Here is a 23,199-nt window from a genome sequence, read left to right as displayed (position 1 = left end):
AGGTCCCTTCCCCCACTTAGTAGCCATCTTCCCACCTGCTCTTCCCCAACCAATTAATCCGAAAAGCATTTATTAATCTCTTACTGTATTCTTTTCAAACAACCACATCCTCTTTGCTCCATCAATCCATAAAGCAGTTCTTAAACACATGCTCTAATTCCTTCACCAACACCCACTCACACAGGAGCCATCTTCCTGGCTAACTTTGCTCCACTGAAGTCAACAAACCTTAATGGGGCCCCTGCTGTATATTGGTAACCACCGTCCTTTAGACTTCCCTTCTCCACTCCTATACTCCAAGAAGGTTCTTTGCCATGTTTTCCTTCATCCAATTGAACATTTACCAATTGTCTCCGAGATACTGACAAGACCTTCCCCCTTTCCATAATCACAACTCCAACAAGCATTCATTGAGCACCTGCTGAATTCAGTGAAAGGTTCTTCCCTTCTCCTTCTGTGTCTCAGAACACCCCCAGCAGCTGCGCTAGTCTTTTCTTCCAGTCAATCTAGCAAATGTTTATTTAGTGTCTTCTATAGATGGGATGGGATGGACAAAGATCCCGTGTACATCAGGCTCCGCGTGGCAAGCAGAGACCTCTGCATCACCAACCTGCAGGCATAGCGAGTACCATCCGCACTCCAGCCTGGAATAAAGGAGGAGTTGTGCACAGTCTGTAATGGATTGTACACTTAGACAGAGTCTGACAACTTTCCCACCAAACCTCACCCCTCTCGTTCTCTCCTGGGTCTCAAATCCTCTGTGGCTTAAAGTTGCGAACTCTGAGTTGAGACTCATCTCCTCTTTTTAGAGATAATTTGGTTCAGTGTTTTTTCAAACTGTGGCTCACCTGTTGGCTTGTGACCAGCATTTCATTTTCTTCATGAATCAGTGTAAATGAAAATAGAACATAACAAGAATATGTTGCACATTGTAAGTGCAATTATTATTATTTAGTGTAACTGTTACTCCAAGAAATATAATCAGTAATGTATACCATATATTATATGTGACATATACTATATAGTACATTTGCTATATAATAGGTTTATAGTATATAATACATATATATGTGTATGTTTTTCTTCATGAAATGGAATAGAATAGAGTAGGAAATATCAGACTCCATTGCACACAGTAAAGGTAATTTACTAAAGCTTTCTTCCAATTATATATGTATATTTATATACTTTCTAGGTACATATACACATAGTATGTGATATGAAATATGTTATATATTATATAAGCCATACTATATTTGCTGTATAACATATTACAGATGTCATATAATATAAATTACATATATAGGGCAGGTAATTATGTATCTATGTATATAGTGGGTTATATAAACTATATCTCTTACTGTGGCTTCTTTTCTTAGACTTCCCTGGAAGCAGGCCCTGAGACTCTGAGGTTTGTGTGCAGTCTTCTTGGGGAGAGCTCTTGGGAACAACACCTGTTGTGGGGGAGGAGTGAGGGAACAGGATTTAGCAGAAGGAAAGGTTGAGCGATGATGCAGCCACAACAGAAGCCTCAGCCAATCCTCTGGGGGAGCTCTGCAGCTAGAATGACCCTTCAGAGTTACCCCAATTGGGGCGGGGTATCCAGGCTTTTGTATTCTTACATCAGTCAACCATTAGCCACAGGCTGCCCCCTGGAAGGAGGCATAATCATGGGGAAGGCAAATCCCTCCTGCAGAGACCAACTCCCAGTGAGGGACAGCACTGGGGGCCATCAGTAGCACATATTCCCAGAAGCCCGGAGAGAGATGGGTAGGCCTGAAGGTGCAGGTGGGAGGCGTGAGGTTCTGGGCAGAGCACAGAGTCTACTCCTTGCACTGCTCAGATTCACTTGCTTCTTAGAGTAAGTTTACCCTGTCTGGGAACAGCATTGCAGCCTGGGAACAGGACTGTAATTGGTCTTGTTTCCTGGGGGAAGCTTGAAAGAACACAGTTAGTGGGATGAACGACAGCCCCCACTGCTGCACGTGATAAAAGTGGCATAAATAAATGATATGCTTTGGTCTCCTTCTTCTGCGACACATTCTAGGTTCCCCTCACCCCAAGCTAGCACCTCTCTTGGTCTCAGCAGCTTACCCGATGAGTGATTCATCCCTTCATCCTCGAGGGATCCCTGAGCCCTTTGTCCCCATGCCCTTCCAAGGCTGTGGCTGCTGTACTTGTTCATTTGCCACCAAAGTCGTACAAGGAGTACCAACAGATGCCTAAGTGGATCACCTGGGTGCCATGCATATTCCTCCCTGCCCCCACTGTGCAATAGCAGCCCTACCTTCTCCTGATGTTCAAGGTCATGTACCCCTGCAAAGACAGTGATACATTCCTCTTCATATCCGTTTGGCATGTGAAACCTGAAGTGTCCAGGTGGCATCCATAGCTTAGAATGTAATAGAGTTCTTGCCGTGTCCCCTGGTAGCATGTTACCCCTTGGAGAACCAGGACCTCTAACCTTGCAGAGCCTTGAGGGAACAGGAAGCACACATTCCAAAAGTGGATCACTGGGACTGATGGTAAGCTGGGCCTCTCCTACTTTCACCTCTGAGTTCCCGGACCCGCGTATTCTACCCATTGGGAACACAGCACAAACGATGGGTTGTCGATTTCGGGTGTTTTAGAGGATGGTGCCCCATTCTTTCATGGTATCATTTCCAAGCTAGGATCTTAGCGGTGGCCGCAACAAGTTGTTTCAGGCCAGCACCTTCCGGGTGGTGTGGTATATAACGTCATTAGTTGATTCCACGGTCATGGGCCCATTTGGCACCTCCTTTGCTGTAAAGTGTGCCCTTCGGTTTGATGCAGTGTTACGAGAGATCTCGTACTGGTGAATCAAACGTTGTGTAAGTCCTTGGACAGGGATACTGGCTATGGTCCTGCCGTCAGGAAAGGCAAACCCACATATAGAATATTCCAGTACAAATGAATCATTAGTCTTTCCGGGGTGGAAGGCGCCCGATGTAGTCGGCTGGCCTCAATGTGGCCAGTTGGTCTTCTTAAGGGAAGGCACCATGTCAGGAACTCAGTGGTGGTCTCTGTTGCTGGAAGATTGGACCCTCAGCAATAGCGTGGTAGGCCCCACTTATAGCCTCTATCTCTGCTAATGTTGCTACTTCATTCATGTGCCCATCTGCTAGCACTGCGGTGGCTGATTTGAGAGGCTGGCTGACATCATCTGGCTGACTCATTCTGTCTACCTGGTGGTTCAGTGCCACTTCCATTGTGGATGCCGTCTGGTGGGTGTTAACACACAATGCAAAGATCTTCACTCCTCACTTTTTGCCCCCTCCCATGTCCACCCCCATGTGGCCACCCACGTTTCTGTGTCCCAGACTTCTTTGTCCTGATCTTTTTTTTTTTTAAGTTTTTATTTAAATTACTTTCAGGTCTACAACGTAGTGATTCAATACTTCCATACATCATCCAGTGCTCATCACCTATTTCACCCATCCCCCCACCCACCTCCCTTCTGATAACCATCAGTTTGTTCTCTATAATTAAGAGTCTGTTTCTTGGTTTGCCTCTCTCCCTCTCTCTCTCTCCCCACCCCTTTCTTCCCTCTGCTCGTTTGTTTTGTTCCCTAAACTCCACAGTATGAGTGAAATCACATATTTGTCTTTCTCTGACGGACTTATTTCACTTGGCTTGATACTCCTTGTCCTGATCTTCTAATATTTTTCCTTCAAGGCCTCTGATCAGCCAAGCCATCCTCCAGTGCCCATCAGCGAATATATATTCTAATCCTGGCCCACTTCTCTTTCCCTGTTAAGTAGACTACCGGGCGCACAGCCCAAAGCTCTGCCCACTGGGAGCTCTGCCACTGTCTTTCAGGACCACTCTTGAGTGGGGCTGTAGTACAGCCGCTGTCCATTTTGGGCTTCTCCCCACATACCAAGCCAGTCCGCCCATGAACCAAGCTTAGGCTTTTTCTTCCTTCCTTCATCAGCTGGTCGTAAGGGGTTCCCTCGGGAGCTGAGGGAGGCGCTAGATTACCTGCTCAGTCCTGCCTGAGCTTGATCCCAGCTGCTGGGTCCACCTGACTTAATTACTTGGCGGGCCTGGCAAGACCCAGCCCTTAATGAGCACCTGGGTGCATAATCACCTGGTACCCCATAGTCAAGCATTCTGTCTCTACCAGGGCCCAGTACCGCACCCGGAATCGCTTCTCAAAAGCCACGTAATTCTGTGCTGCAGATGGCATGGCCTTGCTCCAGAACCCCAGGGGCCTCCCACTCAAACTTCCCAGAAGCTCCACACTGCATCTCTTCCCACCACCGACACCTCCAGTATGGTAGGATCTGCCAGATCATGTGGCCTAAGTGGAAGGACTGCTGGCACCTCAGCCTGGACCTGCCGCACAGCCCTTTCGGCTCCGGCCCCCATTCAGGGGAGGCAACCTTATGCTGCATCTGAAAAATGAATCAGAGCAGTATTTACAGGTGTGGGATGTGCTGCCTCTAGAACCTGAAGAGACCTACTAAGTGTTGTGCTTTTTTTCCTTATGGTGGGAGGTGCAAGATGCAATGTTCGCCCCATCATTTGGAGGGACTGTCCTGGCAGGCCTTGGACCACTGTGTCCCCGAAAGTTTTACTAAGGTGGCAGGCCCCTGGGTCTTTGTAGGGTTTATCCCCTACCCTCTGGAGTGCCTGTGTCTTGGCAAGACAGGGTGCTAATCATGCCTTGCTCATCTTGCCAAATCAATATGATGTAATTGATAGAGTAGTCCAGTGTGATATTCTGTGGGATGTCCAGATGGTCCAGTCCCTCTGGACTATATGGCGATACAGGATGAGAAAGGTAGCAGAGCCCTATGGCGAGGCCATAAACAAATATTGCTGTCAGTCCCATGTGAATGCGAAATGTTTCTGATCCTCTTTTCTGATCAGAATCGAAAAGAGTGCATTCATTAAGTCAGTGGCCACCTGCCGCACTAGGACTAGTTTGCACCATCACCCTTAGGATAGATATAATATTATCTTTGGTTTGCTGATTTGATCAGGGAGGGGTGTGTAGTTTCAGAGGCACCCATTTGGACTTCCCCACCACAATAACTCTTACCCCACAAACCAAGGAACCCATGAAGGGGTTCTGACAACTACAGACATGTCCATTTTATTTTATTTTTTAAAATGTTTGTTTATTTATTTTGGGAGAGAGAGAGAGAGAGAGTGAGAAAAGGGGGGGGGGACAGGCAAAGAGAGGGAGAGAGACAGAGAATCCCAAGCAGGCTCCACACTGCCAGTGCAGAGCCCGATGCGGGGCTTGATTTCACAAACAGTGTCATGACCTGAGCCAATATCAAAAGAAATGGATGCTTAACCACCTGAGCCACCCAGGAGCTCCCAGGACTGTCCATTTTAATTATGCATTTGTGAAGCGAAGAAGTGACCACTCGGTGGACCTGTGGACCCAGCGGACCCACTGTGAGCAGGACCTGAGACAGGTCCTCATTTATTACCTTAACACTACCGTGCTTCTCAGCATGGGTCGTGCCACTCTCACTAGCATATGCCTTATTGATTTTTTAAGTTGGGTATATCCTCTGGGCCCTCCGATAGAACATAGTCAGTGGATGAGTTTTCTAGACTTACATAGTATATCTTCTCTAACATGTCTGCTTCTTTGAATCCTTTGATCCTTTCCTCCACAATCCTCCATGGAAGATTTGGCATTTCTGCATCACTTGGTGTGGACCATTGTTCTCTCCAGGCTTCCACAAGTCATCCAACAGTGTATCAGCAGCATCTCCTAGAGTCCTTGCCGGTCCTTTTAAGGACACGGTGGTCCTTTTAAGTTGTCCAACTTCATGTTCCACCTCTTTGGTCCACTGTCCTTAGGACCCAGTGTCATGCACTTTTACAGCTCCTGCCAACATATATTGGCCAGATTTTTCAGCCTCTAAGTATTATTTCTTTCCTTCCTTTGCAAGCTTAGAACTTCTCCATTCGGATGTGCTAGGACTTGACTCTGCTTATTGATCTGGTTGCTAAGAGGGGAAGGGGGTAGATTCTGAAAAGGGCAAGCTTTCTTTTCTAAGGGACCTGCTTCATTGAGGTCTCTGTATTATCTTCAAGTAGAAGGAAGGTTTATATTCTAACAAGGAGGAATGGGCTACTTCTGCAGGCCCAGTGGGTTCAGGTGAATCAATAAGTTCAAGGTGTTACATGCGTCTTCCCAGATAGCCCCACCTCAAGTTTCAGGGCTTCACTCTTGTCCCATTAGGACCCTGAACATGGTATAGGAGATGTCCTGGGCCTGAGAATTCAACCTTCTCTGAAGTTCTGCTACACTTATGATTATGTCTGAAGCCTGGTCTTCCCCTCTGTCTGCCCTCTAGTTGCAGAAGATTAGGGTCCCTTTAAATGTAGCCAAGGGGATCCTCGGGCTTTCACATTGTGCTTTGAATCAGTGATTATTCACCCTGAGCATGTCAGATCTTTCTTCAGCCGATCAATGGTGTTTAGCAAATCGTCACCCAAGCCTGGTTACCATCTCCCTCGTACCTCTCAAGTACCAGGGATATTTCGCCAACTGGTAACATCCCCCTCCACCAGTACCTCATTACAGTTCACCACCAGTAAAAGTCACTGCTACCCCCAAAGCCCAGGGGCCCACACTCATGAGAATAAACCCCACGCTGCATCTTTTCCCATTACTGACACCTCTGGCATCATGGGATCTGCCCGATCATATGGTTCAAGTGGCATCCTGCTTGCACCACAGCCCAGACCTGCTGCAGAGTCCTTTCTGTAGTTTCACATCTCTGGCCCACAGTCTTAGGTTGGGTTCTCTGGAAAGAGATTTCGAGGCAGGTATTTATATGCAGGAGGCTTACTGGGGAGTGCCTTTGGAAGCAACACCTGTGAGGAGGCAGGGTTGGGCAGAAGGAGAAGCTGGTCCACAATACAGCTGCATCAGAGGCCTCAGCTGATCCTAGGGGGACCTCTGGGGCTGGGATGGTCCTTCAGAGTCAGCCTCTGTTGAGGCAAAGAGGCCAGCCTTTGTACTCACTCATAAACCAGATATAAGACATGGGCTGCCTGAAGTAGGTGTAACCTTGGCCAAGGCCAAGTTCCCTATGACAGAAGCCAGTTCTCAGCGGGACATAGCCATAAGCTGTTAGCAGCTGACATCCAGGGTGCATTGGCCCTGAAGAGGAGATCTGAGCAGAGTGCCACAGTATTCACTATGCTTATGGTCAAAACAAAGTTTGAAAGACAGTGGTATAGTCTACACTCATCATTGTTTTATAAACGAAAAATGTGCAGGTCTCAGAGAAATTCTCTTCCAACACTTGTGAGGGGACAGTGTCAGTAATGGAGTGTGTGTGTGTGCGTGTGTGTGCGAGAGAGAGACAGAAGGAGAGAGAGGTTGGGAGGGAGGGAGAGGGAGAGGAGAAAACGGCCGTGCTTGGGGTCTTTGGGGTATGTCAGTGAAGTCACTAGGGCCTGCTTGTGCTGTGCGTGTGTCAGAGACCCTGAATGTGTGCACATAGGTAACCCTGAGAATGGCTCCTTTCCTCATCCGTCTTGTATGACTGAAGATGAGCTTCCATGGGCAGAGAAGCCTGTCAAGCAGGAATCCTGGGCCTGGGCGAGGACGCCACTGGAAATCAAGCGCAGCTGAGGTTGGGCCCAGGGACAGTGACATGGCAGTTCACGATCCCTCTACTGCTGCTCCTACCCCTCTTCCCTCCTATGGCTTCCCCTTGTCCTCAGCTGCCTCCCTCCCCACCCCCATCATTGCTGGCTCTGGCTTCTCAGAACCACCGCCAGCCTGCACCCTCAATCTGCTCCTCCTTTTTTGTATAGCTGCCCCCCACCGTTGCGTCCCTCATAGCACACAGCCACACGTGGCAAATGTGCCCCTCCGCAGGAAAGGGCCAGAGAGCAGAGAGACGCTTCAGACCACACGAGCAGACACAGGCGCTGAGACATAGCCTGGCACACTTCATGTATTATGCATTCCCTAAGGGTTGGGTTTTTTTTTGTTTTTTTTTTTTTTTTTTGCCATTTACGAACCTCCGTGCAAGTTCCAAGTGTGTTACAGCTTACAAAGCACTCCTCGTTTTGCAAAACTTTTCTCAAAAACACTTATGGTAGCAGTGTGATGAGCAGACCATACTCTGAGGAGGGCCTGCCTGCCACTTGCAGTTTAAGGACTTATTTTTACAGTTCGCCTCGTCCTTTGACACTGACATACCTCCGTGAGGATTACCACACACTTTATCGTTCATAAAGCGCTGTTGAGCTTTTCAAAGTGTTTCAACAATCGCGAAGCACGTTATGGTTTCTCTAGTAGCACTGGAGGGGTAAAAGGGTCAAAGGACTGGCCTGGGTTTTGTCTTCCTGAGACTGACGGATGTGCTCTGCTTTTCCTCTCCAGGGCAAAATACTTCAAAGGGAAAAAGATCCATGGAGAAATTGACATTAAAGTAGAACAGGTTAGTTGGGGCGGATGGAGCTGGGGGTCAGCTGTAGATTGAAAATTGGATGGTCATTTTCATGTGACGTGGCTGAATCACCATTTTTTTTCTCTTTCCTAGGCTGAATTCTCTGATCTCAACCTCGTGGCTCACGCCAACGGTGGATTCTCTGTGGACATGGAAGTTCTTCGGAATGGGGTGAAGGTCGTGCGGTAAGTATAGAAAGGTTAATTTGGAGTTATGGGAGAAGAATAAGAACTCTCTTAGAGCTGAGGGAGAAGCCCCCACCTCCCCACCCATTTTTCTGTGAGCAAGAACTTAGCTATATTACAGTAGCCAAGATACAGAAACAACTTAAGTGCCCATTAGTGAATGAATGGATAAAGAAGATGTGGTCTGCATATACTATGAAATATTACTTACCCATGAGAAAGAAGGAAATCTTGCCATTTTCAACAACATGAATGGACCTCGGGGGCATTATGCTAAGTGAGATTAATCAGACAGAGAAAGACAAATACTGTATGATTACCTGTTGTCTGTGGAATCTAAAAAAAGCCAAACTCATAAAAACAGGGAGTAAAGTAGTGGTTACCAGAGGCTGAGTGGGGGTAGAATAGGAGAGCTTTTTAAGGCTAGAAACTTGCAACTGGTAGATAATTAAGCCCTGGCGATATGATGCACAGTACGGTGAATAAAGATAACAATACTGTATCAAAATTATCAAACTTACTAAGAAACTAGATCTTAATTATTCCCGCCACAAAAAGGAAATGATAATTGTGTGACATGATGGAAGTGCTAAATAGCCCTACAATGGCAATCATATGACAATATATAAGCGTGTCGGGGCACCTGGGTGGCTCAGTTGGTTGAACGTCCAACTCCAGCTCAGGTCATGATCTCACAGCTGGTGGGTTCGAGCCCCGCATCAGGCTCTGTGCTGACAGCTTGGAGCATGGAGCCTGCTTCGGACTCTGTGTCTCCCCCCTCTCTCTTTCTGCCCTTCCCTGCTTGTGTTCTGTCTCTGTCTCTCAAAAATAAACATAAATATATAAATAAACATATATGTGTGTGTATATATATATATATACACACACACACAGTGTGTGTGTGTGTGTGTGTGTGTGTGTGTGTGAGAAACCTGTTTTATGCCTTAAACTTATACAATGTTATATGTCAATTAAAAAAATTAGGTACAGAATGTGGGAAGATAAGTTCTCTTCTGCAGAGCCAGGGATCCTAGCAGACCACAAGCCAAACGTTTTAGTTATTAAATCAGCAAATATTTCTCTTTCTTTCTTGAGGTTTATTTAGTTTTGAGAGAGGGAGAGAGAGCATGCGAGTTGGGGACAGAGCGGATCAGAAGAAGGTTCTGTGCCGATAGCAGAGAGCCCGAGGTGGGGCTCAAACCCACAAACTGTGAGATCATGACGTGAGCTGAAGTCGGACACGTAACCAACTGAGCCACCCGGGCGCCCCTAAATCAGAAAATATTCCTTGAGCATGTACAGATCCCAAAAAAAAGCCCCCCCCCCCCCGAAACCCTCTGCCCTCAGGAAGCTTATATTCGACTGTGGGATACGTACAATAAACAAATAAGAAAACGTAAAGGTGGGGAGCACCTGGGTGGCTCAGTCGGTTGAGCTTCCAACTCCAGCTCAGCTCACAATCTTGCAGTTCACAAGCTCTAGGCCCGCATCTATGCTGACGGCTTTGGATCCTCTGTCCCCCTCTCTCTGCCCCTTCCCTGCTTGCGCGCATGCTCTCTCTTAAAAATAAACAAACATGAAAATAAAAGAAAATGTAAAGGTGCTAAGAAAAAATATATAGCAGCAAAGGGATATAGGGATTGTTGGATGACAGAGGGGGTCTGCAATTTGGATAAGGCAGACCAATATTGTGAGAGACATTTGAGGAAAGACCCGAAGGAGGTGAAGGAGAGCTATGTGGGCGTATCTAGCGGGGAAATGTTGCAGGCAGAGGGAACAGCCAGTGTAGGGGCCCTGAGGCTGGAATTTATTCTGGGCAGCATCCTTTGAGGACAGCTAATAGTCTGAGAGATTGTGACCAGGGAGCTGTCAGAGCTGAGTGGGTAGGCTGCTAGGTGACCTTGGCAAGGAGAGGAGCAGGTAGGAAAGGCTTAACGGGGGGTCGCCAGATGGGGAAAGGGCAGAAAGGGTGCCTGTGCCAGAGAAAACAGCTTGTGCATGTGTGCTGGGGTGAGAAGGCACTTTTCCTTGCTATTTCTAGGAGCTGTGGAGATTTAGAAAGTTGGTTTTTGTTCTGAGGGTGATGGGGAGCTTTTGGGGGTACCCTGGACACTTCTACCCCTGCCACCCCAGGTCTCTGAAGCCGGACTTTGTGCTGATCCGCCAGCACGCCTTCAGCATGGCTCGGAACGGAGACTACCGCAGTTTGGTCATTGGGCTGCAGTACGCTGGAATCCCCAGCGTTAACTCTTTGCATTCTGTCTACAACTTCTGTGACAAGCCCTGGGTGGTAAGTGACAGATAGGGTGCTACTGGCAGAGGGACTGCCTCATGCATGCGTGCACGCAGGAGCTCAAAACCACCATGCGCTGGGGGGGGGGGGGGGGGCTGAGAAAGTTGGGAAGCTTGGAATCCCAGCTTGGAGACTGTCCAGGTGAAAGGTTTGCTGACCCATCTCTCCTGACTCTCTCATAGTTCGCCCAGATGGTTCGACTGCACAAGAAACTGGGGACAGAGGAATTCCCTCTAATCGATCAGACCTTCTACCCCAATCACAAGGAGATGGTGAGTCTGGGGGAGTAGGATGGGCAGGAGGGAGAAGCGTCATGTTACCCATGGCGTGCTGGCAGCCAGTGCGGCCAGTGTGTGCATGTGGAGAGTGAAGTTGCTTCGCAACAGGGTTTATTAATACCACGAATTTACTTATGTGCTTACAAGGGCTATTTACATCATTGATCCTGTTACTTATAGTATCTCTTATCGCCAGTATTAAACATTGACTTCTAATGTAAATGGACAGATCTACTGCAATGAATCAGATTATACTACATATAGAAAGCAAGTCATTGTTACTAATATTGTCAAATGTGCTTCCTGATAGAAATGTGACCAATGTTACAGATTAGGAGCGGCAATCAAATCATCAGTGGCAATGTTACAAATTAAATTGTTTACAAAGACCCGGGTGCCTGGTTGGCGCAGCTGGTTAAGTGTCCCACTTGGGCTCAGGTCATGATCTCACGGTTTGTGGTTCGTGAGTTCGAGCCCCGCATCGGGCCCTGTGCTGACAGCTCGGAGCCTGGAGCCTGCTTCGGATTCTGTGTCTCCCTCATTCTCTGCCCCTCCCCTGCTCACATGCAGTCTCTCTCTCTCAAAAATAAATAAACATTTAAAAAAATACTACTTAAATTGTTTACAAATAGCAGTTGAATTGTTGGTTACTATTATCATAAAATATAATCATTAATATTACAACTCACTACAAATTATTGTTATTGATGTAAATTCTGAGTACCAATGTTATGAATCAAATTATAGTTCCTAATGGAAATTGAATAATCATTACTAGTGTCATCAGAGATTATAACTATTATTATAAATTATTGTCATATTAGAAGTTATGCTCTAATATAAATTATGAGTCTCTGTTTTGAATTATATTATACTTCATAGAAATTACATTATCATTAATAATATCAAATATTATAACTAATATTACAGTTTATTACCAGTGTTACAAATTAAGATTTTCATGTGAGAAATTAAACCATTAGTATGTTGTAAAATATTATTATAAATTATTGCCAATATTACACATTAAGATTACTAATATAAATTACAAGTAACTATCTGATAGTTTCTAATAGAAATCATCATTAATATGGTTAACACTCCAGTTTATATTAGGAATATTTACTGATATTAAAGTAACAATTACTAATATAAATTGTGAGTGCCACAGTTATGGATCAGATTTTCATCACACATAGAAATTGAATCACCATTACTGATGCCATCAAATTTTACAACGAATTTTGCAAACTTTTAGCAGCATTATAAATTATGTTTGCTTATGCAAATAATTATCACCACGTTTGTGAATTAAATTTACAGTTAAATATCAATATTGACCCAACATTGGTTAAATAACCAACTTGGCTAAATAAACATTGGATTTACTATTTAAAATTCTTATTGGTATTACAAATTATGGTTACTGATATAAGTTAACAGTGTTATGAATTAAGTTTACTTACAGATGAAAATCAAATCATTAGTTGTCAGGAAACCCAATTCGTTTGTCATTATTATTATTCCACATTCTTTGAGAGACATTATTATTATTCCACATTCTTTGACTGTGGGTGAGAGCATGGAGTCTAGCCAGAATTTCTATATTGGAATCCTAGATCTACAACTTACTAGCTTCCTAACATAGGAAATATTACTTAATGCTCTGTGCCTCAGTTTACCCATCTGCAAAATGTGGGTAATAATAGTTCCTGCCTCACAGAGTTGGCGTGAGAATTAAAATAGTTAGAACAGTGCATCTGGGGGCACTTGGGTGGCTCAGTCGGTTAAGCACTCGACTTTGGCTCAAGTCATGATCTTGTGGTCCAGGAGTTCAAACCCCACTGCCTGCTGAAGCCTGCTTCGGATTCTGTGTCTCCCTCTCTCTCTGCCCTTCCCCTGCTCACACTCTGTCCCTCTCCCTCTCTCTCTCAAAAATAAATAAACATTAAAAAATTTTTTAAAAAGAACAGTGCATCTGGTGTATATTAACTGCTACCTAAGTGTTGACAAAGTTCCCTCCTATTCTTAGTTTGTTGAGTGTTTTTATCATGAAAGGATGTTGAACTTTCTCAAATGTCTTTTCTCCATTTATTGATATGATCATGTAGGTTTTTTTTCCCCTTTATTCTATGAATATGGTGTATTACATGACTAGAGTTCCGTGCAAGTTGAGCCACATTTGCATACCTGGACCAAATCTCACTTGGTCTGGTGTATAATCCTTTTTAGGATTCAGTTTGTGAGTATGTTATTGAGAATTATATCTGTAATCATAAAGGATATTGATCCGTAGTTTTCTTATGGCATCTTTGTCTGGTTTGGGCATCAGGGTAATAGTAGCCTCACAGAATGAGATGGACAGTGTTCCCTTCTCTTCTATTTCGGGGAAGAGCTGTGAAAGATTGGTGTTAATTCTTTTTAAATATTTGTAGAATGCACCAGTGAAGACATCTAGTCCTGGGCGTTTCTTTGTAAGCAGTTTCTTTATTACTCATTCAATCTCTTCATTTCTTACAGCATTATTCAGATTTTTCAGTTCCTCTTTAGTTTTGGTAGTTTGTGCCTTTCTAGGAATTTGTCCTCTTCATCTAGATTTTCTAATTTGTTGGCATATAATTATTCATAGTACTCTCTTCAAATTATTTTCATTTCTGTAAGGTTAGTAGTTATGTCCCTCTTTCATTCCTTATTTTTTTAAGTTTATTTAGTTATTTTGAGGAGTGGGGAGGGGCAGAGAGAGAGAGAGGGAGAGAGAGAATCCCAAGCAGGCTCCACCCTGTCAGCACAGAGCGTGATGTGGGGCTCAATCCCACGAACCATGAAATCATGCCCTGAGCTGACATCCAGAGTTGGATACTTAACCAGCTGAGCTACCCAGGAGGCGCCCCTCATTCCTTATTTAATAGTTTTCTCTCTTGTCCTTCTTAATCTAAAGGTTTGTCAGTTTTGTTGATCTTTTCAAAGAATCAGATTTTGGTTTCTGTATGGTTTTTCTATTCTCTATTTCAATTTATTTCCACTGTAATCTTTATTACTTATTTTTTATTGAAGTATAATTAACATAATGTTATATTAGTTTCAGGTGTACAATATAATGATTCAACAATTCTATACCTTTCTCAGTACTCATCAAGATAAGTGTACTCTTAATCCCCTTTATCCATTTTACCCATTCCCCCACCCACCTCCCCTCTGGCAACTTACCAGTTTGTTCTCTATATTTAAGAGTCTAAGGGAGTTTTTTAGGAGCACCTGGGTGGCTCAGTCGGTCGAACACCCAACTCTTGGTTTTGGCTCAGGTCATGCTCTCACCGCTGGTGGGTTCAAGCCCCACATGGGGCTCCACGCTGGCAGCGCAGAGCCTGCTTGGGATTCTCTCTCTCACCCTCTCTCTCTGGCCCTCCCCTGCTTTCTCTCTCAAAATAAATAAACTTAAAAAAAATCAAAAAGAGCCTAGGTCTTTTTGTCTCTTTTATTCTTTGTGTTGTTTTTTAAATCCCACATATGAGTGAAATCATATGCTATTTGTCTTTCTCTGACTTATTTCACTTGGCATGATACTCTCTAGCTCCATCCATGTTGTTGCCAATGGCAAGATTTCATTATTTTCTATAGCCAAGTAGTATTCCATTGTGTATATATCCCACATCTTTATCCATTCATCAGTCGATGGGCACTTGGGTTGCTTCTATATCTTGGTAGTGTAAATAATGGTACAATAAACATAGGGATGCGTATATCTTTTTGAATTAGCGTTTTCATTTTCTTTGGGTAAATACCCAGTAATGGAATTACTGGATCACATGATAATTCTACTTTTAATTTTTTGAAGAGCCTCCATACTGTTTTCAACAGTGGCTGCATCAATTTGCATTCCCACCGACAGTGCTTAAGGGTTTCTTTCTCTCCGTATCCTTGCCAACAATTGTTATTTCTTGTGTTTTTGATTTTAGCCATCTGACAGGTGTAGGGTGATACCTCATTCTGGTTTTAATTTGCATTTCCCTGATGATTCGTAATGTTGAGCATCTTTTCATGTGTCTGTTGGCCATCTGGATGTCTTCTTTGGAAAAATGTCTATTCAGGTCCTCTGCCGACTCTTAATTGGATTATTTGTGGGCTTTTTGGTGTTGAGTTGTATAAGGCCTTTACATATTTTGGACATAAACCCCTTATCAGATTAACCCCTACTCACTTGCAAATATCTTCTCCCATTCAGTAGGTTGCTTATTTGTTTAATTGGTGGTTCCTTTTGCTATGCAAAAGCTTTTTATTTTGGTGTAGTCCCAATAGTTTAATTTTGCTTTTGTTTCTCTTGCCCAAGGAGACATATCTAGAAAACTTTTTCTATGGCTGATGTCAAAGGAATTATTGCCAATGTTTGCTTCTAGGAATTTTATGGTTTCAGGTCTCACATTTAGGTCTTTAATCCATTCTGGGTTTATTTTTGTACATGGTCTAAAAAAGTGGTCCAGTTTCATTCTTTTGCATATAGCTGTCCAGTTTGGCCGGCACCATTTGTTGAAGAAACTGTCTTTTCCCTGTTGTATATTCTTGCCTCCTTTCTCACAGATTAATTCATCATGTAAGCATGGGTTTATTTCTGGCCTCTGTTCTGTTCCATTAACCTATGTGTCTATTTTTGTGCCAGGACCATACTGTTTTCATGACAACAGCTTTGTAGTGTATCTTTAAATCTGAGATTGTGATATTTCCAGTTTTGTTCTTCTTTTTCAAAGCCGCTTTGGCTATTTGGGGTCTTTTGTAGTTCCATACAAATTTGGGATTATTTGTTCTAATTCTGTGGAGAATGCTGTTGGTATTTTGATAGGGATTGCATTGAATCTGTAGATTGCTTTGGGCAGTATGGACATTTTCACAATATCGGTTCTCCCAACCTATGAGCACAGAATATCTTTCCATTTGCTTGTGTCATTTTCAATTTCTTTCATCAGTGTTTTATAGCTTTCAGAGTGTAGGTCTTTCACTTCCTTGGGTAAGTTTATTCCTGGGTATTTTATTATTTTTGATGCAATTATAAATTGGATTATTAATTTCTCTTAATTTCTTCTTTTAATGTTTATTTTTGAGAGAGAGAGGGAGAGAAGAGAAGAGAGAGCATACGGGGAGGGGCAGAGAGAGAGGGAGACAGAGGATCCGACGTGGACTCCGCACTGACAGTGCTCTGATAGCAGTGAGCCCTGACGCGTGGTTCAAATCACAAACTGGAGATCATGACCTGAGCCGAAGTCAGACGCTTAACCACCTGAGCCACCCGGGCACCTCTCTTAATTTCTTAATTTCTCTTTCTGCTACTTCATTGTTAGTGTGTAGAAATGCAACAGATTTCTATGTATTAATTTTGTATCCTGTGACTTTACTGGATTCAGCTATCAGTTCTAGTAGTTTTACTGGTGGATTCTTGAAGGTTTTTTTTTCTATATAGTATCATGTCATCTGCAAACAGTGACATTTTTACTTCTTCCTTACCAATTTGGATACCTTTTTTTTTTTTTGTCTGATTACTGTGGCTAGCACTTCCAGTACTATGTTAAATAAAAGTGGTGAGAGTGGACATTCTTGTCTTGTTCCTGATCTTAGAGGAAAAGCTCTCAGTTTTTCCCCATTGAGTATGATGTGAGGTGTAGGTTTATCATAGATGGCCTTCATTATGTTGAGGCATGTTCCCTCTAAACCTACTTTGCTGAGACTTGTTATCACGAATGGATGTTGTACTTGGTCAAATGCTTTTCATCCATTGAGATGATCGTATGGTTTTTATCCTTTCTCTTGTTGATGTGATGTATCACATTGATTTGTGAATATTGAATTACCCTTGCGTCCCTGGAATAAATCCCACTTGATTGTGGTAAATGAGTTTTTTAATGTATTGCTAGATTCGGTTGGCTAATATTTTGTTGAGAATTTTTGCAACTATGTTCATCAGAGATACTGGCCTATAGTTCTGTAGTTTATTGTGTCTTTGCCTGGTTTTGGTATCAGGGTAATGCTGGCCTCATAGAATGAATTTGGAAGCTTTCCCTCCTCTTCTATTTTTTAGAATAGCTTGACAAGAATAAGTATTAATCTTTATTACTTGTTTCCTTCTTCTTGCTCTGGGCTTAATTTATCTAATTTCTGAAGATAGAAGAATGGGTTATTGATTTGCTCTCTCTCTTCTTTTTAAATACACACATTTAGAACTATGAAATTCCCTTGGTAGGCCTGGGTGGCTCAGTTGGTTAACTGTCTGACTCTTGATTTTGGCTCAGGTCATGATCTCATGTTTCAGGGGTTTGAGCCCCATGATGGGCTCTGCGCTGACAGAGTGGAGGCTGCTTGGCATTTTCTCTCCCTCTCTCTGTACCCCTCCCCTGCTCTCTCTCTCTCTCTCTCTCTCTCTCTCTCTCAAAATAAATAAATAAATAAACAAACAAACAAACATTTAAAAAGCTATGACATTCCCTATAAGCATCACTTTGGCTGCATACCTTAACTTTTGATACATTGTGTTTTTTTCATTCATCTCAAAGTCTTCTAATTCCCCCAGTGATTTCTTCCTTGACCCATTGGTTATTTAGGAACATGTTTACTTTCCACCTGTTTGTGGAATTCCCCAATATTTTTTTTCTGTTAGTAGTTTCTAATTTCATTCAGCTGTGGTCAGAGAACATACTTTGTATGATTCAGTACTTTTACATTTATTGAGACTTGTTTTCTGGTTTTGTGCACTTGAGAAGAACGTGTATTCTGCTGTTGTAGGGTGGAGTGTTCTTCAGATGTCCATTAGGTCTAGTTGGACCTTCTCTTTCTTTGTTGATTCTCTGTCTAGTTGTTTTCTCCATCATTTAAAGTGAAGCATTGAAAGGGCACCTGGGTGGCTCAGTTGGTTAAACGTCCTCCTTCAGCTCAGGTCCTGATCTCATGGTTCATGAGTTCGAGCCCTGTGTCAGGCTCTGTGCTGACAGCTCAGAGCCTGGAGCCTGCTTCGGATTCTGTCTGTCTGTCTGTCTGTCTCTCTCTCTCTCTCCCTCTCCCCTTCCCCACTCACACTCTTTCTAAAAAATAAACATTAAAAAATTTTTTAATAAAAAATATTTTAAAAGTTTCCTCTTTATAGGTTTAGTCTCGGGGTGACTGGGTGGCTCAGTCGGTTAAGCATCTGACTTCGGCTCAGGTCATGATCTCACGGTTGGTGGGTTCGAGCCCTGGGTCAGGCTCTGTGCTGACAGCTCAGATCCTGGAGCCTGCTTCTCCCTTCTGTGTCTCCCTCTCTCTCTGCCCCTCCCCCACTCACGCTCTGTCTCTCTCAAAAATATATAAACATTAAAAAAATTTTTTTAAAATAAGTTTAGTCTCTCACTCTTCCATTGTGCTAACATAAATTACATCTTTACACATCATGTGTCCACAAATACAGACTTACAATTATTGCTTGCCGCAGTTGTCTTTTAAATTAGATGGATGTTGGGGCGCCTGGGTGACTTGGTCGGTTAAGCGTCCGACTTCGGCTCAGGTCACGATCTCGCGGTCCGTGGGTTCGAGCCCCGCGTCGGGCTCTGTGCTGACAGCTCAGAGCCTGGAGCCTGTTTCAGATTCTGTGTCTCCCTCTCTCTGTGACCCTCCCCCATTCATGCTCTGTCTCTCTCTGTCTCAAAAATAAATAAACGTTAAAAAAAATTTTTTTAATAAAAAATAAAAAAAATAAATTAGATGGATGTTAAGTGTTACAAACAAAGCATGCATTCACACTGTCTTTTGTATTTATCTATGTACTTACCTTTGCAGGTGCTCTTTATTTCATTTGGATTCAAGTTACTGCTTAGTGACATTTCACTGCAACCTGAAGGACCCTCTTAGTATTTCCTATAGAAGTGTCCTAGTAATGAACGATCTCACTTTTTGTTTATCTGCAAATGTCTTCATTTCTCCTTCATTTTTGAACTATTGTTTGGGACAACATAGAATTCTTACATGATGGTCTTTTTCTTTTGGTGCTTTGCATATGTTGTCCCACCACCTTCTGGTTTCCAAGGTTTCTGATGAGAAATCAGCTGCTGATCTTACTGAGGGTCACCTGTATGGGATGGGTCACTTCCCTCTTACTACTTTCAAGATTCCCTCTTTGTCTTTGGCTTTCGTAAGTTTGTTTATGATGTGTCTAGATGTAGATCTCTATGATTCTATCCTACTTGAAGTTCAGTGAATTTCTTGGATATGTAGGTTAGTATTTTCCCTTAAATGTGGGAGGTTTTCAGCCATTATTCCTTTTAATATTCTTTATTGCACCTTTCTCTCTACTGTCTCCTTTTGGGACTCCTGTTACGTGTGAGCTTATATGTTTGAGGGTGTTCCCCAGGCCCCTGAAGTGTTCATTTTGTTTATTTTTTTTCTTTCAGTTCCTCAGATTGGATTATCTCAGTTGACCTACCTTCCGATTCATTGATTCTTCCCTCTGGCAGCTCGAATCTACCGTTGAGCCCCGCTAGTGAATTTTTTTTAAGTTTATTTATTTTTGAGAGAGAGATTTGCGGGGGGAGGGGCAGATAGAGAGGGAAAGAAAGAGAAACCCAAGCCCAGAGCCCAACGCAGGGCTCAACCTCACAAACCGTGAAATCATGACCTGAGCCGAAACCAAGAGTTGGACACTCAACCGACTGAGCCACCCAGGCGCCCCTGTAGTGAATTTTTATTTCAGTTATTGTGTTTTTCACTTCTGGAATTCTATTATTTGATAAATTCTATCTTTTTACTGATAGTCTATTTGTTAGAACTTCATTCTCATACATTTATTTAGTTCTTTAGACATGATTCCTTTTAGTCTTTTGAAAATATTTTAATTAGTTGATTTATAGTCTGTCTATTAATTCCAATATCTGGGTTTCCGTAGGGACAATGTCTGTTGGATATTTTATCTTTCTCTGTTTGGGTCATACTTTATCATTTCTTTGCACGTCTCATGAGTTTCTGTTGAAAATTAACATTATAAATAATATAGTATGGCAGCTCTGAAAATCAGATTCTCTCCCCAACTCCAGGATTTGTTTTTCTTGCTCTTTGTTTTTTTAGTGACATTCCTGAACTGGTTCCATAAAGGTTGTATTCTTTGTCCTACATGGCCGCTGAAGTCTCTACTCCATTAGCTTAGGGGTCAGGTAATTAATAGCAGATATTTCTTTAAACACCTAGAACCATCAGGGCACCTGGGTGGCTCAGTCAGTTGAGGGTCCAACTTCAGCTCAGGTCATGATCTTGTGTCCCTGGCTTCAAGCTCCACGTCAGGCTCTGTGCTGACATCTCAGAGCCTGAAGCCTGCTTCAGATTCTGTGTCTCCCTCTCTCTCTCTGCCCTTCCCTGCTCGTCCTCTGTCTCTCTCTGTCTTCCAAAAAATAAAACTAAAAAATGTTCAAAAAGTTAAAAAAAAAAAACCACCTAGAACCATTAAGTCTCTGAGCTTTTGCCGATGGGTCCTGTGTGCATGTCAGAGCAGGCCTTCAACGCTCTGGCAGGCTATTTACAACCTTACCTTAGCCTTTACTTCCTGATTTTGCAGAGCCTCAAGGTCAGTCAGAGATCCTGAGCCGGCACACAGCTTAGTCATATTTGTGGCTTTCTAGACTCCTAGGAATGTCAGAGCTTTTCAAAGCCTCTTATGGATATCTCATTACCCAACTTTTCCTGTTAGGTTTTTTTGGTCAGCTTGTTGTTTGTCCTAGCTATAATCTCCGCCTTAAGCATTGCTGTGTTAAACAATTGCTACTCATTGTTTTTGAAAAGAACCCCCAGGGAAAGCTGTTCACACTAGGTGAACTCTGAGTCAAATCGAGTAGACAAGCCCCATGAATGGAGTTTTCTAGGAAAGTGCCAAGACAGGTTAAATGAAGATAGTTCTCTAGGAATGGAACTTGGGAGGAAGCTCCAACCCTGTAATGCCTCCTCCTGTGTCTGCTAGGCTGCTGGTTTTCATCAGGATTGCAAGGGTGTTGATTTTCAAGGCCGTTGTGGAGGTGTGGAGAAGAGGATGGGAACAGGGAAAGTTCAGATGCTACAAAGCTTACTGTTCTTCCTGAGTTTCAGCCATTTTTCCTGACTAGGTGCCTCCTGAATTGTTATAAACCTTTGGTCACTTTCTAGAGTTCTGAAAAAAATAATTTTGACAATTTTTGCTACTATTCTCATTGCTTTTACGAAGGAGAGGATTTTTATAGGCCACTGATATCACCTCCAGACATACTTTTTTCTTTCCCAGCCCTAATATAATAGTATTTCAAAGCCAGGATATGGGAGCTAGATGTACTCATTGATATCGGAATATCTTTACTTCTAGGCCTTGTCATTAGATAGTGCTGGGAAATATATATGAATATATTATATGTGAATATATAATATATATATATATATATATATATATATATATATATATATATATAATTTCATGTGTTCATACTGATACCTCCAATTCTAATCCAACACATCACAGGGTTCCTTTTAGCTTTCCCTCATTCTATATTTTTCTTCTATAACAGCATGAACCCTAGCCTCCAATATCATCAATGTGTCTACTCATTTGTTCAATCCTACAATATAGAGATGTATTTTTAGAATTTCAACATCCATACCACTATGAAAAACAAACAGTAAGGTAGAGCTTGAAATTTGTTGGCCCTTTTTAGGTCTTTAGATGAGGACATACAGTCAAAATACTGTATTCAAAAGTTTCTTGGTTTAGCTCATTTTATTGTTCATTCAGCATGATTACATTATTCATTTTATTTCAAATATAATTTGTTTCTCCTTATAGTAAATTTTAGGTTTTTTTCCCCTATCTGTGGCTTAAATGTAAGACATTATCATGATTCCAAAAGTCAAAATATAAAAAGGCATATAACAGATAAAATTTAAAACCTAAATGAAATGGATAATTTCCTAGGGATACACAGTTTACCAAAATTGACCCCATTAGAGCTTAACAGACCAATTTCTATAAAAGAAATAGAGGAACTAAGTAAGGAACTACTTCATAAGAAAGCATCAGGCCCAGATGGTTTCACAGGAGAATTCTACCAAACTGTTAAAGAGCAGTCAATCCCAAAGACAAATAAATTGTTCCAGAGAACAGAAGAGGAAAAGAAACTTCTACATGGTTTTTCTAAAACAATTATAACATTGACTGCACACAAAAAATCATGCACACATATTCACTCGTGAATATCAATGCAAAAATCCTAAATGAAATATTAGCAAATGAATTCAAAACTACATTAAGAAAATTATGTAGCATAACCAAGCAAGTGAGTTTCCTTCTGGCAATGCAAGGATGGTTCTTTATAGGTGATTTGTTAATATAATGCAACATATTAATAGATCTAATGAGAAAATCATACAATCATAGATATTTTCCATAGATATTTTATTTCCATAGATATTTTAAAAGGCTTTGACAAAATGATAAAATCATTCAACAATAGAAATCAACTGATAACTCATTTTTTTAATGTTTATTTATTTATTTTTGAGAGAGTGAGAAAGGCAGAGAGAGAGGGAGACAGAGAATTCCCTGCAGGCCTTGTGCTGTCAGCACAGAGCCTGATGCGGGATTCAAACTCACGAATGGTGAAACCAGGACATGAGCCCAAATCAAGAGTCGGACACTTAACCGACTGAGCCACCCAGGTGCCATGACAACTTCTTAACATGATAAAATTTATATATGTCAGTCCTAAAGTTACCATCAACTGAATGGGACAACATGGAAGGCATTTCCACTAAGATCAGGAACAAGGCAGATGCCTGCTGTCTCCTCTCCTTTTCAACACTGTACCTGGAGGTATTAGACCAATGCAGTTAGGCTAGAAAAAATAATTATAGATGTAAGAATGGGTAAAAAGGGCACAAAAATATCTCTATTTATGACAATATCAATAGTATCCCTGGAAATCCCCAAGAGAACCAATAATAAACTAATTTAAACAATAAAA

General features: G+C 42.4%; 1 protein-coding gene across 2 annotated transcripts in view; it reads left to right on the top strand.

Annotated features, from left to right (window-relative positions):
* Positions 1 to 23,199, top strand: part of SYN1 (synapsin I) — a 51,134-nt gene that overhangs the window by 2,901 nt on the left and 25,034 nt on the right. For both annotated transcript variants that reach the window (XM_027053969.2, XM_027053970.2), the window contains exons 2-5: positions 8,396 to 8,453; positions 8,556 to 8,647; positions 10,781 to 10,937; positions 11,123 to 11,212. In XM_027053969.2, coding sequence (XP_026909770.1) covers positions 8,396 to 8,453; positions 8,556 to 8,647; positions 10,781 to 10,937; positions 11,123 to 11,212 — 397 coding nt within the window. The remainder of the gene's footprint in view (positions 1 to 8,395; positions 8,454 to 8,555; positions 8,648 to 10,780; positions 10,938 to 11,122; positions 11,213 to 23,199) is intronic.

The sequence above is a fragment of the Acinonyx jubatus genome, chromosome X, assembly GCF_027475565.1.
Source record: "Acinonyx jubatus isolate Ajub_Pintada_27869175 chromosome X, VMU_Ajub_asm_v1.0, whole genome shotgun sequence".
NCBI classification, from domain to species: Eukaryota; Metazoa; Chordata; class Mammalia; order Carnivora; family Felidae; genus Acinonyx; species Acinonyx jubatus.
Note: the sequence above shows the minus strand (reverse complement) of the source record. Positions and strands in the feature narration are given on the sequence as shown.